The following is a 16,031-nucleotide window of genomic DNA, read 5'->3' on the forward strand; positions in this document are numbered from 1 at the left end:
TATGCGGAAATCCGTTTATCAACTGACTAACCTATTTTACTCAGCTAAATTCTAAATCCAAAGCAATACAATGTGTACAAAAGTTTTCCCTGGCTGCTATATCAGGCTATGCATGTTCAATTTTCCGTTCCTCGCATGGATATCTCTCTTTCATCTTATCTTTGGAATAATAAGGGTTGGACTTCTATGGGAATACGCGAAACCCACCGTTGCGTACACACTCCAGTGTTCTAGATTTTTTACATGGGACTCTTCCGTTTCCTTGGGATCAAAAATGACGTCATCCTGTTTATTGCTCGTCGCAGAAAAATCGTCAAGCTCTTCAGTACCATTTGGTTAGTTACACGGGCCACAAAATGAAAGAAATAATTCCCAAACCACGATTCTATTTTAAAAACATAAAAGTTGCTATCATCACATTCTGATTCAGAAAATTACAAAAGTGAGACTATTCACACAAATAAGAAGTTAAAACACCACGATATTACGCGGAATTCCACGCGAACGATCCAATTCCACTACAAAGACTGTTCGTCAAATCATCATCCTTCGAGAATAGCCTGTATTATTAAAAAAAAAAAAAAATGCCAGTCCTGCTTTTGTTGTTGAACCCAACAGCACATACAGCGTTGGCGCCGCTCCTGAACTCCCCTTGGATCTCGCTCACTTCCTTGCCGTTCCTGTTTATTGAACGGGCGGCCCGAGCCCGAAACTGGGAGTTTCCGTAGTCGTGCCATTCTGGGCTTGATCGCACCAGACTTGATTATTGTTACTCTGGTATCAAATAGGCAGTTAGTGAGGTCTTCCGCTCTTTGGTCCGCAGCAAAGAAAAGGCACAGCCGCGACTGGGAGAGGCGATTGACGCACTTTTGGAGAATTTTTCATGTGACGGCGCATGTGGCATCTTTGATGGAAATGTCGTAATGGAACGTGATGCTGGAGTTAGCACTGCTGGAGGAACTGTAAGGATGCCGTTTGCGAGGACATAGTGGGCGAATGAGTGCGTTGTTGAAAGAGTGTTGTGCAAATAACTGGAAATTGGACCAGAGTTGAGGGTTGGGTACACAAGCGAAGGGATGAGCTCTTGTTTTGCTTGAGCGAAGAGTAAGAGGTTGTACAAATTCAATGAGCTTCAGATGAGGTTCAAATCAATATAAATATTTCGGGATCTTGCTGCTGTTTCCAGTAAACGGTTTGCTACCTGGGTACTGTACGTAGTTAGGTGTTTTAAGCTTGCTATGAAGAGCAGATTTCCCCTCCCTTTTCCGATTATTCGCTGGTGGCTGGCTCGAGATCCACTCGGTTTCAGTCCGTCAATTAACAACCCAAAAAGCTTCTGATGACCAGAACTGTGTAGAACATGCATACACTGTTTCGTACACAATACGCCATAAGGCAAAGGCTGGAAAGAATCGTTTGACGGTGCAATATGTCACTGTGCCCCTTTTTGATAATCGAATATTGCATTGTGCCCCAAACCTTCTGATAATCCCACTTTGTTAAATGGACTCTCAACGATCGGTGGCAGATTCAAATAGTAATAATAGTAAATAATTTTTTCTGATGCGATTCGAGCTTTCGCGTCTCACAGTAGCCCGTAATTTCCGCCGTTGTACGGACGGGTTTAACAATGCAGCGAAGACAAACAGACTCCGATGCTGCATCTAGCCCCGTGAGCCCCCCAAAGTACACGAGCGGGAGCTAGAATGGTCGTCACTTCGTAAACAGGAGATCTTTATGAGGATCAAGCTAGGGTAGAATGCGGTCTTGTATCTTTGTGAAAAAAATACCTGCTAGATATCAGCCATCAAAGAATTGGGTCAAGAGATATATGCAGGATGTATTTAAAGCTCATGGTGAAGATTGTGAACATGGACGAAATAGCGTCCATTCAATCCTCCATGCACATATAAAACGTATCTACCGGACTTGAAAATTCATAAGAAATATTCACTTGTATTTGCTCTGGGTGGTTTAGAGGTTACTACGAGGTTGATTTAAAGTTAAGCTTAAACGGCATTAAGTTTCAGCTGAACCTTGAACTATCCATAAACAAGTTAACAAATCCCAGATGGATAATCCCTGCTCATTTTGGCTCCCCAGGAACAGGGAAGGAATATTTTTCTGACAGATTATAAGAAGAGCAGTTGTACGATAATCAGTAAAATAATGTAAAATCGCCTCTATCATGATTTTAATAACCAGGGATTGTTGATTTCTTTGTATGTTTAGTATGTATACAGTATGTGGGTACTCGCATAGTCGGCAAAACAACTAGTGCATTCAACCTGGCCCTTGGATAATATCCCTCCTCTAAATAATGCGAAATGTTTCCAAAATGAAACTTAGCTGACTTGAAGCCCATCCTTTATCATATCCTGTTTCCCCACCACCCCTCCACAAGCCGCTAACACCATTCATCAAATCTGAACATTTCCTGTTCTCCTGGATTGCCCAGCATGTTGCGCCAGCTTCGGCTTCAACTATTATCCATCGCCTTCTGTTTGTTTTACATGGCGTTAGGCCAAACATACACCGCATGCGATCCTCTCAAAAAGTGTGAGTAGCATCGTAGTTCAATCCCGTCTATATTTCGCAGAGTCCATAGTACAAGAATCAGATTCTGAGAGTACCTGCCCAGCTTGTCCACCGAATAAGGCTCTGGGGAAATCCATTGAAGTTGATTTGACTAAAGGACGTCCGGAAAACTGGGATCTGTCAAAAGATATCAAGAATGGGGAAAATGGCGGTGTATTAGCAATTGAAAAAGATGGGATAAAAGCAGAGCTCATATCCAACTTCTATATAATGTTTGGAAGAGTGGATGTCACTATGAGGACATCACCGGGCCAAGGAGTTGTTAGCAGTGTTGTCCTGGAATCTGATTGCGGAGACGAAGTCGATTTTGAGTGGATTGGCCGTGATAGCATGCAAATCCAGACCAACTATTATGGAAAAAGACTTCTAAATCACACCGGAGGCCAAAATCACTTCAACCCGGGGAACCAGGACAACTTCCGAACATACACCATTGACTGAGATAGCGAGAGGATAGTTTGGAAGATTGATGGAGCCACAATTAGAGTTGCTACCGCGGCAGAATCCGGCCAGAGCTATCCACAAACACCGGCTCTTATTCAGGTTGGTAACTGGGTGGGAGGTGATCCTGAAAGAAATCAACTGGAAACTATTGGTAAGTTTAATTATCCGCAATCATTGTTATTCTTATTTCGGGGAAAAGCTGAGAGTGGATATACTAGAATGGGCTGGAGGTAAAGTCGACTATTCCGCAGCCCCTTTCGTTATGTACGTTAAATCCATAAAAGTGGCCGATTATTCGACGGGAAGAATGTATGAGTATGCCGATCAAACGGGAAACTGGCAATCTGTCAAAGCAGTAGATGGGAAAATAAACAACCATGGCACAGATAGAGACACAGAGACTTCTCCATCTACCATCACCGTACTGGAGACTTCTGCAGCCTCTGCGACATCATCGAAAAATAATTGCGGATTGAAGGGTATGTATAAATGGGAAGGGTCATGTTCATTGCAACTCTTGTTTCATGGGCATAAGGAGTTCCTTGTTGTCTTCAATTCGATCCGTCTCAGAAACTCGACGGACCTGGATTGTATGTGGCGCATGAAACACAAACACCACACTGTCCTATGGTTCCCTTTTTTATTTGGCATATCATGTTTCTTCCCGGGATATGTCAGCCCATGATTAACCGTGTGTCCATTTACCTTGTAACCGAAAGCCATACATATACTAATACTTGCTGAATTTCTTCATAGACTCCCGGTGCTGAATGTAGTAACGGAGCATCAACAACCACCACGTCTACGGTGGGGCCAGCATTGACAAATGGCCTTCATCCGAGCAGCAAGGCCGCCGCTGGTAGGAATGGTACCGCCCATAGTGTTGCCGCAAGCACGCCAATCCCGAGCCACACCAGTCGTAAACCAATCGCAGGGGAGAGGAGCGAGATCCACGCTCAGAATTATATAGGAATAGGTTGTGTGTTATTCAACGCTATCAGGGTCCTGTTCTAATTCCTAGGGGCCCAGATCAAACATCTTCATGGATCCGGTTTCGTATTGGTTGAGAGAAAATTTCGAGTTCAGTTACATGTTTGTCAGTGTTAATGATAACAGCATAACAATGAAGTGTCAGTCTAATGAAAACAAATTTGTTTGAAGGTGTCTTCAACCGAAAGAACTGTGATGTTCAACACAATCATGTATTTTGTCATTGTTATTTTTCAACCTCGACGAATAACAGGTGTGTCATGAAGTTTTCCATAGTCAGGTATTGTCTTTCCTTGGATGGTAGACCCATGTGGTAGAAATTCTGCTCTGGTTGGCCCGAGGAAAGTCGGGCTGCTGTGGTACAGACATTTGTATCTCCTCAAAACGTGGATTAGATGACGAATTTGGTCAACTCCAGGTCGATGGGGGACATCCAAAAGCACCTTATCCCAGGAAGAGCGACCAAACATCAGTGGAACAGTGTAAGGCAAAACAAGAACAGAATTGGATGGGAGCATTGCTGATATTTCAGGGGTCCTCAACTGTGCACAGGTGAGGAAAGAAAAACAATGTCGACTGGGCAGATCAGGAGTGTAAGGAGAGAAATAGCCTGCAATATAAGAAACCACTTTTCCGTAAAACACAAGGACTATCACCCTCATGTGTCTGCTAAAGTTCGCCATCAATTTTCTTGGTGGATAGAGATTGATGTCAGGTTGAATTTTTAAGAATTAGTTAACTACTAATTAGCCACAGCTGGTTAAGGAGTGAGTTTACTAACTTCCAAAATTAACTAAGTTAATAGATGTCAACCACCGAACTACTTAGTTACAGGTCATGCAGATTTTAACCTTCCATACTTTGAAAGCCTCAGTATTTTCTCAGTGTTCTCAAACTTTAGCTGCACCCATTGAGTGGCCATGCAAATGTATTGAGATTCTGCTACGCAAAATTGCTTTGATGATTCCAGTCAATAGTGATGGGTGTCAATGTCATGGGCGTGTTTGACACTCCCTGACAATGCTTCAAGCATAACCATGGACAGGTACTATGTTACAGGATTGTCGATTTGTACTCCTTTGTGTCAATAACATCAGTGTTGATACTTTCCAATTGGCCGTCTAGGCCTAGGCGATATTCCCTTGACAACTCGACGAGTTACCGATTCCGGCGCTATTCGATATGACCCAAGAACGAGCTGCTGTGGGTTGCTCCGTGTACCTGCATGTACTGTACTCCCACCGCTCCGAGCAGGTTGAATGAACCTTACAGGAACCCGACTACTCTCATTTTAGACCAATGCATATCGCTAGCTGCTGAACAATTGAAACTCGATTGCCACACACAACTCAGTGAGCCCATGGTCAATTTACCTAAAATCGATAGACAAAAATACCCCAGCGAAGATATAGCTCAATGTGTCTTCGAAGGGGTTTTTGATATTTAACACACGATCCGCCTCTTTCTCTCTAGTCTCACAATCTCTATTTCCCCTAATCTTTGGTATCAAATATACCCCTTCCACTCGCTTGAATCGAGACATTCTCCCCGTGAGAACCCAAACCCAAGAGCTAGATATTCCAATATGCATGCCAAATACCTTATTATCTTGGCCTTTTCCAGTATTGCCTTTGCGGCGCCAGCAATGGTAGACGAGGCCGAATTGTATGTCAAGTTACTCTCTTATGTCGTCCTTGTTGTTCATAAACGCCCTCTCCTATTTGGAGAATCTGAAAGACATTGTATCAAAGAGCGAAATTTGCTCTATGATTATTCACGCCACTGGACTCAATAACTCACTGGTAACCTTTCTCAGTAGGACACCTGTGTCGCCATCGCCAACAACCCCGGATGGGGGTAAAGAGCCTGAATATCCCTTTTACCCGGCGGATGAAACCCCAGAACATCCCCGTAATCCAGAAGAGGAACGAACGGATGGACACCCTACATATACAATTTGGCGACCACCCGGACTAACCGGACCTTACCCTGGTGCTCCGCCTGAAGAAACAGCTCCTCCAGAGGTTCCTGTCTCCGCTCCACCACCAGAAGCGACACCCAATTCACCAACGTATCCACCTCCAGCGGAGGCAACTCCAATCGACTATCCTGTTCCTCCACCAGAGAGCAACCCTCCTTCAACAATTCCAATCCATACACCTTCCTTCACCCTAAACATTTCTCCCAACGCTACAAGCCCCGGCTACGTACCACCACCCCAGAACCCCCCTGTCGAACTTAGCAGTAGTGCTCCCGATCTAGTCGACTTCTCGGTTGCGGGCCTTGCGGGTATTCTTGTCGTTATGTGCCTTACGTTTGCGCTGTAAACACGGAACAACGCATCGTTGTCACTGGCTGGCTGGATGGAGTCTGACCCAAGTAAGGAGGAACCATTGAAGCGACACGGGAAATTGGTGGAATTTGGCCATCAGTCATGGATAGTAAGGGTGTGAACGGGTAGATATGTATGAATCTCATTCTTGTTTACGTTGATAGTTGTGTTCTGCATGTCAAGTTGCAAGTCAGTTATTTTAATACCTAGTTCAGACATGACCAGAGATGTATTGTACAGGTAGAGTTCATTTATTTATGCAATTAGTGAACAAAAACGATAATGAAGCTCTTGGTGTCTGAAACATCACACTACTCATGTTTAAAACCACTTCATGAATGCAGTTTAGAATAAGGAAATGGAATTTGTTTCTACTTTTCATTGTCACAATTTGATGATCAGATCAGGAGACACCGCTATGAGAGGCCCACGGCGCCATCATCAGCTTCAGCAATTACAAGCTACAATCCTGGAACTTGATAAATGCCAATCTACGTCGTAATTAATTAAATATTAGGTGAATAATTGTGGGTGGTTATGTCGTATTTCAGGTGTGATGATAAATTCTCAAGCCTCAATAAAGGACTGGCTGTTTGTTAGGGATCAAGTATCACAGACAAACCTCTAACTCTATGTGGAACTGTGACCTTGTAGCATTTAAATCAAGAAATCATATAGGAAAATACAACATTAAAGACTCAATAAAGCTAGTAGTATGAGTCCAAAATACGCCTTCGTGTTTCCGTTCCATGGAGAAAATAGACGTTGTTTGCGAGGGAACTTGGATTCTTTTAAGGCTGATTTAAGCTTTGCTGACAGGGGTCAAAGTGCGATTGCCTGGTTCACGTTCGGGAGCTAGTCAAACCTTAGATTAAGTTTATCTGCACCGACCCTTCTTACAAATGAAACACCATCTTAGTTGCTTGGAGATTCACAGGACCCATCATTGAAAATATCAAACCTCATCTAATGAGCTGCTTTGTTTGGTTCTTCAATGATCATGTCACTACGTGAGTCTTGGCATTCCAATTCTTTCATCTGTTTATATTTCTACAGGTTGCACAGTCTGGCAGGAAATACATAAGAGAATCAATTTCAATATTGATCTATGAAAGTGACATGATGAGAGTTGTATCACTAGATGGGAAGAATACTAGATGACCTGGTCTCTTATCCGCAGCGGACTTGAGATTGATTGCTTCCTTAGTCGAACATCTAAAATCATATTTCAATTATCAGCTAATGTAGACCTGGCTCATATACACTCATGATCCTCCCGTCGAGCTCACTCTAGAAAGTAAAACTATGGTTGGATGTATCCATTCCCTTTATCTATGTCCAACATCCATGTTGAGTAGTCCAAAAATTAGTGGAATATATATAATTTGCCAAAACATATGGTAGCATAGGTTGCAACCAGCAAATACCATCATCGGGCATGGGAGTAATTATAGCTATTAATTGTCTGGTGTTTCACTAAGTAAACAGGAATACCCAATAGCAGGCCATAGCTTCCAGGCTAGCTAGAAAATAGTGTCACAATCTTCCCTTTCGCCTATCAGATTCTGATAATTGGAAGTAAATTGGACTCTGTAGGACAAATATGTTAAATCCCTATTCCACATAGCAGTATACATACGTAGAATCACAAGATATACCAAAGCGCTAGTTTAGGAGGCTCCTAATCTACTTCATGTCCAACTTTTGTATCTGCTACACGACAAAATCTGTAAAGTGATATCGGAAGTGTGGAATGATTGCCAGCAACGAAAATGCCCTGCTGAAATACTCTCTGTGTTATTCTCTACTGCCTTTAAAATGACAATTCAAGTATTCTGATATTATGAGGGAAATTAACATTTACCAGCAGAACTATGGGCGGTGAATATAATCATGTTCATGGCAATGTGAAAGACATCAAAGTTGATACTTGCAAATAAATAATTTACCTAAGTTGATGCGTTGTCTCCGCTGGGACTTTACATGGACGGTCCGTTACTGACTATTCATATTTTAATGCACCAGGCTTGACTTGTTCTGGCATACAAAAATCTAACGTCCCACAGAAAATATCCTATGGAAAGTAACATGACAGAATGACCCCCTTAGGCAGCTGATACGACCCAGACCCAAAGTAAACTTCTGCACCAAAAGTTCCTATTCTTTTTGTTTCAAGCCGGAGGCGTAATATTTCTTACCATCTTGGTGACCCAGTTCTCTGGTGGTTTGAGATATGTTGATCATCCAACTAGGTAGTGTTAGTTATATTTTATGCCTCTACAAATGCTTGAAGGACACCAAGATTAATCAGAAAGCGATGAGACAATACATCATATACATGGCTAGGTCATGTATTGTTACCCACATACATCTTACCAAAAACAATTCACGTTTAGCGTTCTAGAGCCATTTGACTCTTATGTTCATGTGCCAGCTTAATATCACTGCCTGTCAAGGGTGGTCATCAAGATAATGTAGTACGATCTCTCTGTGCAAATAAGTATCCCAAGATATTGAAAGAAAATGAACCACTCTTAGAAGAGATATGTGCTATGTGAATTTGTCGTTCAGCTCAGATCCGTTGAGTAGTGCCTAATAAATAACATTTGTTATAACTACTTAAAGGTATATGAGATTTTGAGGTACGGATGCCATTTGGAGCTCAATCCTAAAACCTAACGGGCAGTTAACTACCTTCAAGTCATTTGTAATTCGATGTGAAATGACTGAACCTTGGTAGAATCGTTATGGTAACTATACCAGCGACAAGCAAGACACATTTCCTGAATTATGCCAGTTTCGCCATTGACTAAATAAGCCACTGTTGTCAAATAGGGCTATAGGACCCATTTATTCAGTTTTGAAGAGCTGTGTGCTGGAAGCCCACTCTTGGAGATTTTGCTGAGCGCGTTCTGAGATGGTAAAGTCTGTCAGGAGGAACTGTGCGCAAAACAAAACACAACCGGCATTGTCTGTTGTTGATCAAATAGCAGGTGAAATTTTCATTCACAAATATAATTAATGTTCTGGCGCGAGGAAATGGAAATGTTAGACTAATCAATCATATAGTTTGACATTAATTGGTTAACGTTAACTAGTTAACTAACAAAAGGTTGCACGAAACAGAAAAGGTAATCTTGGCTTCTTCGCAGCCCAACTTTCACACATCCCACCTCTCGACTTAACCTATACAACTAAAAAGAAACCGACTGCGCAACAATAATAGCGGCTGTCTAAGGAAGATCATCTACGTATATAGCGCAAAAGAACTACTATGGCTTCATCCTCATCTCCTTCTCCTCCACCAGACCCGTCCAAATCAACGTCTCTGCGAATCTCAAACCGCGGCCTTGGACTGACCAGCAGACAAGTCAGCCGGTCTTCGCGTAGCAACAATGATAACGGTGGCAAAGGGACACCAACGACACCCATCCCTGATGAAGACCATGGAGCTGATCTTCCTTTGACAATGTCGGCATCGGTTGTGCTCACCAGCTTGCCAAAGGACGCGCATCAAGCACTGGCTGTTGTGGAGCCCATCGATTCCGGCAAAGGTACGCCATTTTACCGTGGTTTAACCGACCATCCCTTTCTGATGTATTACATGGATGAATGTTTATCTTAACCGTCTGTTTCTGGTTATCTTCTGGCGTTTTACGTATGTTTTAGCTTTACGAATTTGCGGCAATCTGGAGTGGGCTCAACCAATGTGATTCCGACTCTTCTCCTACTCTGTCTTGCCACGAACAATGCCGTCCATTACGCAATAACTACCCTGCCAATATCATCATATTTATGCCCCTCTTTGTGGGATGTTAATAAGCTTTTGTCAATATTTTGCCATTATTCGACTTTCTTCGTACATTACGCTCATTTTATTCCTCAAATCAGCGCAGTCGAAGCGCACAGTGGGAGCTGACTCTGTTTTTTCTATGTTATTTATGGTATTAGTAACTGTCCGTTTTCAACCACTACCTTCCGCACCCATCCTGAGAAACCGCGTTTTCAAAATCAGCGCCTCTCAAAAATTCGAGACAGTGGTCAAGTTCCTACGAAAGAAGCTTGATTGTAAGGACACTGATTCCGTCTTTTGCTATGTGAATAGTGTCTTCGCTCCTGGGCTGGACGAAGGAGTTGGGGGCCTTTGGAGGGTAAGTCTCTTTTCTGTATAATTTCCTTTCCGTATAATTTAGTCATCATCCAGGAGCTGTGATATAGCTATATAAGTTAACTTTCGAACCTATATCGGATGCTCTAGTGTTTTAAAACGGATGATCAACTTATTGTGGCATACTCAATGACACCGGCTTTTGGATGATAAGTTACGAGCCAGGTGGACTTGGCCCTCTTGTCAGCATTGGCGAAACCAATATGGTCGAAATTTCTCACCAAACTTGCAATCGAACACGATCGTGGAGACGATAACAAAAAATAATAGTCCGCTTCTACAGTGGTATGAATGCTGGACAAAGAACTGGACAAAAGCAGCAAGAAATTGTCCACCCATAAAACCAAAACAAACACAAACCAAAAATGAGGCTTCCGAACTCTCGAGATAAATGGAATGCAAAGGGCATATATGACTATGTACATTAAAACTGTAAAAGAAATGTGGTTTCTAATCTCTATCTACCAATTTCTCAAACTCCTGGAGGTCTTCCTTTGCCATGGGGTATGTGTACTCCGGAGAAGGATATTCACGCTTCTTGACTTCATCTCTATAATGCTCGATTGCTTTCAAGCTTTCGTTCCATACATCGCCGTACTTCTTCACAAATTTCGGGAGATAGCGTCCTGGTGGGAAATTCCCGGTCATATCGACCTGAACTAGGACTTGTCCTGAGCAACCTTTGCCTGCCCCGATTCCGATGGTTGGGATTCTTAACTTTTTGGTGATGATGCGAGCTATTTCCGATGGAACCGCTTCCAGGACAACCATGAACGCCCCAGCCTCTTGCACTGCAAGTGCATCTTTGAGGATCCTTAAAGCGCTAGCGGTTGATTTACCTTGGACGAGGAAACCTCCAAGGGAGTTCTGGCGTTGGGGTGTCAGACCAACATGGGCAACAACTGGAATCCCAGCCTGCGTGATGGCTTTGATAGTTGGTGCCATCTCTTCGCCCCCTTCTAGTTTGACGCTCTGTACTCGTCCTTCTTTAACGATACGTATGGCAGACGCGACGCCTTGCTCGGGGGATATCTCATATGAACCCATTGGCAAGTCACCAACCTAATGCAGGAAGCTCAGTTAGTGATTGCGGTGGGGCCAAAGCATGCGGGATGAGATGTAGCAATATATATCCAAACCTACAGTGAAAGCTGACCCAACTGCACGGGATACACTGCGGCAATGCAGTATCATCTCGTCCAAGCACACCTCGCTAGTGTCGTCCATGCCAAGGGCAACCATTGCCAAGCTATCCCCGACGAGGACCATATCCATTCCAGCAGCTTCTGCAACATGTCCACTTGGAAAATCATGTGCTGTGAGCATAGTGATGGGCTCATCTTTTTTATAGAGCGCCTGCAGTGACTTGATAGTGACTTTCTTGCGCGTGACGGGTGCGCCCATTGGAGAATGAGAGCTGCGACGGACTTGACGCCCCGAGGGGCCCGAGCTTGTTACAGCAGATATGGAAGCGAGGGGTAACCAGCGGGGTGGACATTGGACAGCAGTGGAAAACGTTAGCTTGACCAACCGAACGGGGAGGCGGAGGCCCATTGTAATCGGTAATTCAGCCGGTTCAACCGGGATTTTGGGAAAACTGGTGCGGGACACAATTTGGTGGATAATCCCGCAGCAAAACATGAGAAAAATTGAAATTCATATTTTTCTGAAGACAGACAATGCAATCGGTGGTTTATATATAATTCGACGACGTGCTGGTATATGCAGCGTACACCAGAGAATCTTTTAGAAGTTGAACTAATTGCCGTCCTTGTTTTTCCGTTCCGTCGCCCGAACCGAGGTCGCGCAGCCGCGGATGATTAAGCATATTTGTGACGTCATAGTCAGCTTACATCAGTAGCATGGCCCGCGCGGGGAACCGTATCTAACATCAACATCAACAATTATCACCTAGTTACCCCTGATCCTAATCTAAGACTTCCAACAAAAAGGCACGCTTTGTATCCCCTCTCCCCCGTCGGGAGGATGTAAACCTGACGCATTATAAATGGATGGCGCTTAATATCTTTGTGTGCCTTCTACGATATCTATAGGTAACGACGACGGTGCAGTTCAAAACTGCTTAGACACGCCCCTCATCAACGTCGGAAGCTGAACGGTTTGTGTACCGACTGGCATTGTTCTCAGTGCAACAACGCATTCTTTTTTGGGCAATGGATAGCATTACTTCTCGAAGTACACTCGAAATACATTCCTGGTTTCCGGATTTTGTCCTCCCGCGAGTCCCGTCCACAATGCAATGTGCTACCCGAATATTAAGACCTGCAACCATAAATTTACGGATGCTCATTCATTGGCTCTCATAGCGCGTTGCCATCCTTTTCTGCTGACCCATTTCCGACAGAGTTAGCTTTTGCCATATATCTGTCATTAACGCACGCTCCTCACCCCCCCCAAAACCAAAACTTGGATTATACATGACAATCAAATACCCTCCGAGCATTATACTTCTAAAATTGGATCGCCAACTCAAAAGTAGTTTACCCTATACTAAGTGTCTCTGCTTCTAATGACCTATTGCTCCTGGCGCAATCTTTTCCGTGACAAGGTTGCCCCATACAGACCGTTGTGGTGGTAGCAGTCAATCTTTTGTTGGAATTCGACAAATGCAACACGACCAATATGTTATGAAGGCTGACAACCGTATACACCAACGGATCACGCAATGTCACTTTCAACCGATCCGTGAATTTGTTCCAAGCAGTTGTCCGCATGATATTCAAAATGGAAAATGGCAGCCAATTTCGGATAATGCGGAGAATAAGGGCAGAATTTAATTCCTCAATGAGTTCCAGCGCCTCTTGCAAGAACCATATGATCCATGATCACAACCCCAGCACTTGGGAGGCAGGTTGGATTGTCTATAATTATTCCTAGCGCCACGAATTATGGGAGGGTATTCCCTGAATGTCCTTCAAGCCGCTATTAGTGATATTGGGTTTCATGAGCTGCATTTGCCAATATCATAATGTCAGACACCTCCTAAATCTCCGTATGGATTTGACTAGCTTAGATGAACTCCTTCCATTTCAAATCCTGCAGCAATTGACCCGGAAACAAGTTTTAATGATTTTTTTGTAAAAGGTTGTCGGACTGACTTCTAGTTGAAATTGAGACGGAGTTTACCAGATTTCCAGTTTTGGTGGCTCACTCCTCGATATCTTTTCTAACGCTCACTGTAAATCGGGAAAATCAATATTATGGTGTGCGTTGGCATTTGGCCCAGATTCCTGCGGGGAAAACCCGAGCCCACAGGTATCGGTGGTATTTTAATCGGAGATATGTCGTCCTCCGGTTCTGTAGCCGACGGATGCCCACATATCACTGAGGTCCCTTTGGTACGGAGGGAGGGGTTCCTCTTTTGAGGGATTAGGAGATAATCCAAGATCTACTCATGGGAATAATCGCATGTGCGTCACACACCCGTTGAGGAAAGACTACTTGTTGCATCAGGCAGTCCGTCGCTTTAGGTCACTCACCCCGTTGACGCGACATATGCGTTGAATGAAGGATTTTATTTGCCTCTCGAGGAGTGTTGGTTTATCCCCACTTCAAACCCTTGAAATATGTTTGTTTGAACTGGAGGAAATGCATTTTCACATACAACCCTCACGTATAGTTATGTGAACTCAATAGTATAGCTGCCACACGAATCCCAAGTTTTACCGATCGCGAGCCTAAGGGACGAGACGTAGGCCGATGGAAGTGAAATCCTCGCAAGTAGGGGCATCTCATATATATATATATATATATACATATACAAAACAATCGCTCAATTTTGCCTAAAGAGGTTTCATCAGTCTCGAGGTTAAGATCGAGATTCGGCCGTTCCTGTCTCTCCCCGCGAATATTTCACGCAGACATTCTGGTCTCAAAGAATGCTATCACCATGAGACCTAGTTAGTACCATGAGACGTATCTTCCGGGAGAGTGAACACGATTACCGGCAAAGGCTCGTATTGGCCTGACTGTATATTAGCTGCCTAAAAGTGGATAAGAAGACTCCTCTCCATGTAGTTGAAGGCAGTTACTCAGTTAACAGATCATCAGCCTGACAGGCCAGCAGGAAAAAGTACAAAAACGAACAAAAAAAAATGAATTATATACCAAAAATCAAGTTTACAAGGTCCCCCGCCATATTTTCTAGTTGATATTCAAAAGTGGAAAGAGAGAAAACAGAGAGAAAAAAGCAGCTCCTTGGATTCAGCAAATTTACCCTTATAATAAAACATGTACACCATCCCATCTCGCACGAAAAGCAAGAGGAAAGGGGAAAGGAAGGAAATCAGACAGGTGAAACGAAAGTCCACAGGCTATCCACGCCGAAAGGGCCTATCGCTGAAACGCCATGAAATTCAACCAACTCTTAATCCCACACTAACCAGAAACATGGCGTAGTTCAGAACCTTCAAGGAGAAACGAATCGGTTGATTGCATCGTCTGAAGAATGGGTGTAATGCCATCCGTTAAGTATGATGACACTTCCGCCTCGTCTTACTTTCGAAAGAGTTTGGTCGACCGAGGAACTCGCTCGACTCAATCTCACATACCCAAGGCGTTGTGTCAGGAACTACCCAACACCGTTCCATTTGTTAAGGATGCCCCACCGCGACGTGAAAATTGCCTAGGTGCCTATTCCCGCCATGGTTCCAGAAACTGCAGTCATGCGAACGGGACACGGAGTCCACCCAGAAAGTGGATTTATGTGCAACCAGGATCCAGCTCAAATTCAACCAAATTAACTAAGAGAAACCGTAGCGCGTGAGTACATCCAACGGAGTTGCTTTTCTCTTTCTCAAAACATCAACATAGGGGTTTCATGCTTACATAGCGCGACAAACAGCATGCCAAATTCGTCCGCATCTTCAAGCCACAACTCCACTCGGGGCCCCATTCGCACTCCACGAGAAATGTCGAAGAGCTCCCGTTGACATAGCGACGGTCCATCCCATTGGACTAACCAGCGGTTGTAGAGTGACTCCCATTGCTCCTTTGAATTGGCTTCCCATAGGTATTTCGCTGCAGGAGCGGGGATATTGCTTACATCTGCACAATTAAGAGGTGGTAAGCAGAAAAATGCACTGTACGCCCAATGTATCGTATATAAACTTAGAAGAGCTCGTCGTTTGCACGAAACGTGGATCCATGATTCCCATAAGGGTCGAACGCGGTTGCTCTCTTCTTCGAGTACCAGACCAGTCGACACACCGTAACGGATTAAACCATTCACTTCTCCAATCAGCTTTTCATCAATTAATGAGACCCCTGGCTGGTTATTGGAAGGGAAGAGGAGTAGTAGCATGTATATAGTCAGCGCCTGTAAAGCTGCAATGAGGTTCCGTTCGTCAAATGTTGGGAACTGCATATCCATTAGCGTTAAGCGTTGTCACACGGGGGTATAAGGGATTCATTCCAGCTTACCAGATTCACAATGGCCTGCATCTCTTTTTTAACCGTCTGATGAAAAATATTTATTCC

At 43.8% G+C, this 16,031-nt stretch overlaps 5 protein-coding genes across 5 annotated transcripts; 3 read left to right on the top strand and 2 right to left on the bottom strand.

Annotated features, from left to right (window-relative positions):
- Positions 1-2,513: 2,513 nt before the first annotated feature.
- On the top strand, positions 2,514-4,056 carry PAAG_01224 (hypothetical protein; the record flags this gene model as incomplete). Its single annotated transcript, XM_015844273.1, has 6 exons — positions 2,514-2,559; positions 2,642-2,920; positions 3,041-3,193; positions 3,261-3,521; positions 3,613-3,632; positions 3,799-4,056. The coding sequence occupies 6 exons, from the start codon at positions 2,514-2,516 to the stop codon at positions 4,054-4,056; spliced, it is 1,017 nt and encodes a 338-aa protein (XP_015701054.1).
- Positions 4,057-5,617: 1,561 nt separating this feature from the next.
- PAAG_01225 (hypothetical protein) lies at positions 5,618-6,359 on the top strand (the record flags this gene model as incomplete). The annotated part of the gene is made up of 2 exons (XM_002797320.2): positions 5,618-5,697; positions 5,852-6,359. The coding sequence occupies 2 exons, from the start codon at positions 5,618-5,620 to the stop codon at positions 6,357-6,359; spliced, it is 588 nt and encodes a 195-aa protein (XP_002797366.2).
- Positions 6,360-9,638: 3,279 nt separating this feature from the next.
- Positions 9,639-10,682, top strand: PAAG_01226 (hypothetical protein; the record flags this gene model as incomplete). Its single annotated transcript, XM_002797321.2, has 3 exons — positions 9,639-9,918; positions 10,316-10,515; positions 10,623-10,682. 3 exons carry the CDS (start codon positions 9,639-9,641, stop codon positions 10,680-10,682), a joined length of 540 nt encoding a protein of 179 aa, XP_002797367.1.
- A 300-nt stretch (positions 10,683-10,982) lies between these two features.
- On the bottom strand, positions 10,983-12,086 carry PAAG_01227 (3-methyl-2-oxobutanoate hydroxymethyltransferase; the record flags this gene model as incomplete). Its single annotated transcript, XM_002797322.2, has 2 exons — positions 10,983-11,594; positions 11,676-12,086. The coding sequence occupies 2 exons, from the start codon at positions 12,084-12,086 to the stop codon at positions 10,983-10,985; spliced, it is 1,023 nt and encodes a 340-aa protein (XP_002797368.1).
- Positions 12,087-15,348: 3,262 nt separating this feature from the next.
- Positions 15,349-15,995, bottom strand: PAAG_01228 (hypothetical protein; the record flags this gene model as incomplete). Its single annotated transcript, XM_015844274.1, has 2 exons — positions 15,349-15,912; positions 15,975-15,995. The coding sequence occupies 2 exons, from the start codon at positions 15,993-15,995 to the stop codon at positions 15,349-15,351; spliced, it is 585 nt and encodes a 194-aa protein (XP_015701055.1).
- Positions 15,996-16,031: the final 36 nt, after the last annotated feature.

This window comes from Paracoccidioides lutzii (genome assembly GCF_000150705.2).
Source record: "Paracoccidioides lutzii Pb01 unplaced genomic scaffold supercont2.2, whole genome shotgun sequence".
Lineage (NCBI taxonomy): Eukaryota > Fungi > Ascomycota > Eurotiomycetes > Onygenales > Ajellomycetaceae > Paracoccidioides > Paracoccidioides lutzii.